General features: G+C 37.1%; 1 protein-coding gene across 1 annotated transcript; it reads left to right on the top strand.

Annotated features, from left to right (window-relative positions):
- Positions 1–210: 210 nt before the first annotated feature.
- On the top strand, positions 211–1,616 carry LOC106002493 (probable ubiquitin carboxyl-terminal hydrolase FAF-X; the record flags this gene model as incomplete). The annotated part of the gene is made up of 3 exons (XM_013037360.1): positions 211–428; positions 1,227–1,447; positions 1,528–1,616. Coding segments are annotated over exons 1-3 (446 nt in total), but the record flags the coding sequence as incomplete, so codon positions are not given.
- Positions 1,617–1,788: the final 172 nt, after the last annotated feature.

Here is a 1,788-nt window from a genome sequence, read left to right as displayed (position 1 = left end):
GCAATAGGATCAATATGATTCCAAGGTCATAGTCATGTTTAATAGTTTTAATATTTAAATATAGTATGCCCAATTGGTGAACTTTGTACCTTAGTTAAATATGTCTCTGAATATTAAGTAAAAAAGGTTCTTCTGATCATAAAAATGATAGAAAAGTAATTTTGAATTTTTCTTCATTAAACTCTTGCCATCCTAATGTTTTCCTCTCTCCCTTCCTGCTTCTCCCCTGTCCTTTACTATAGGTGTGGCAGAGAAGACACAGCTGCTAAAATTGAGTGTACCTGCTACCTTTATGCTTGTGTCTTTAGATGAAGGTCCAGGTCCTCCAATCAAGTATCAGTATGCTGAATTAGGCAAATTATACTCAGTAGTGTCACAGCTAATCCGTTGTTGCAATGTCTCATCAAGAATGCAATCTTCAATAAATGGTAAATAGAAAGCCCTATTCTTGCAATATTACTGTGTATGCATGTATGCATATATTTGTTTTATTGGATTAAATGTAATTTTGAAGATTTTTAACTATGAAGTAAGCCAGAGCTAGTCTGAAAGATCTATGCTTGAGAAAATTTTACAGTATTTTGGGTTCTATAGTTGTGTGTTCGAGTGTGTGCGTTCATGTGTGTGTTCGAGTATGTGTTCATGTTCCTAGCTGTCTAGGAGGCTGAGATCTGAGGATCATGGTTCAATACTAGCCAGGGCAAAAAAGTCTTTAAGACTATTACATACTCCAATGAACCACCAGAAAACCAGAAGTGGCGCTGTGGCTTGAAGTAGTGCAGTGCTGGCCTTGAGAACAAAAGCATAGGAACAGTGCCCAGGCCCTGAGTTCAAAAAAAAAAGAAAAGAAAAAGTCTCACAGATTTTCCTGCCCAGCTGGCTTTGAACTGTGATCCTCAGATCTTAACCTACTGAGTAGCTAGGATTAGAGGCATAAGCCACCAGCATGTCTAACCCTTTTTTTGTATGTTTGATGGGGATTTTCCTATCTGCTTGCTACTGGATTGACTTCTTGTTTATGAAGTAGTTGAGGAAATAACTTTGCATTTTATTGTCATAGTATACCTGATCGTTGTATATCTATCGTATTATTTTCTTCATTTGGCTTGAAAACTTGATTTTACAGTGCTACTTTTATAAAATAGACTATTTTCTGTGGTAAGTCTGTGTATTGTTATTGTGAAGAAGCTTATTAGTTGTTCATCAATGCCAAATTTGTATTCTAGGTAACCCTCCTCTTCCCAATCCTTTTGGTGACCCTAATCTATCACAACCTATAATGCCAATTCAGCAGAATGTGATAGACATTTTATTTGTGAGAACAAGTTACGTGAAGAAAATCATTGAAGACTGTAGTAACTCAGATGAAACCGTCAAATTGCTTCGATTTTGCTGCTGGGAGAATCCTCAGTTTTCATCTACTGTGCTCAGTGAACTTCTTTGGCAGGTAAAAAAGAAAAAAAATAAGTGTCTGGTTTGACTTTCTATTCCTTTATTTTCAGTACTCACTATCCTACCTGTTTTTAGGTTGCATATTCATACACTTATGAACTACGGCCCTATTTGGATCTGCTTTTACAAATCTTACTGATTGAAGACTCCTGGCAGACTCACAGGTAGGTCCTTTTTTTTTTTAATGGACTTGCCTCCAGGTATTAGACATAACTGAAATTAATAGTTACTCTTTTGAGGTGTTTTTTAATGTATGCCTTGTCTTTAAAAAGTGAGCAGGGGGGCTGGGAAGGTGGCTCAGTGGTAGAGCGCTTGCCTTGCATGCCTGAGGCCCTG

The sequence above is a fragment of the Dipodomys ordii genome, unplaced genomic scaffold (genome assembly GCF_000151885.1).
Source record: "Dipodomys ordii isolate 6190 unplaced genomic scaffold, Dord_2.0 Scaffold11963, whole genome shotgun sequence".
In the NCBI taxonomy this organism is placed as follows: domain Eukaryota; kingdom Metazoa; phylum Chordata; class Mammalia; order Rodentia; family Heteromyidae; genus Dipodomys; species Dipodomys ordii.
This window is presented reverse-complemented; position numbering and strand designations above follow the sequence as displayed.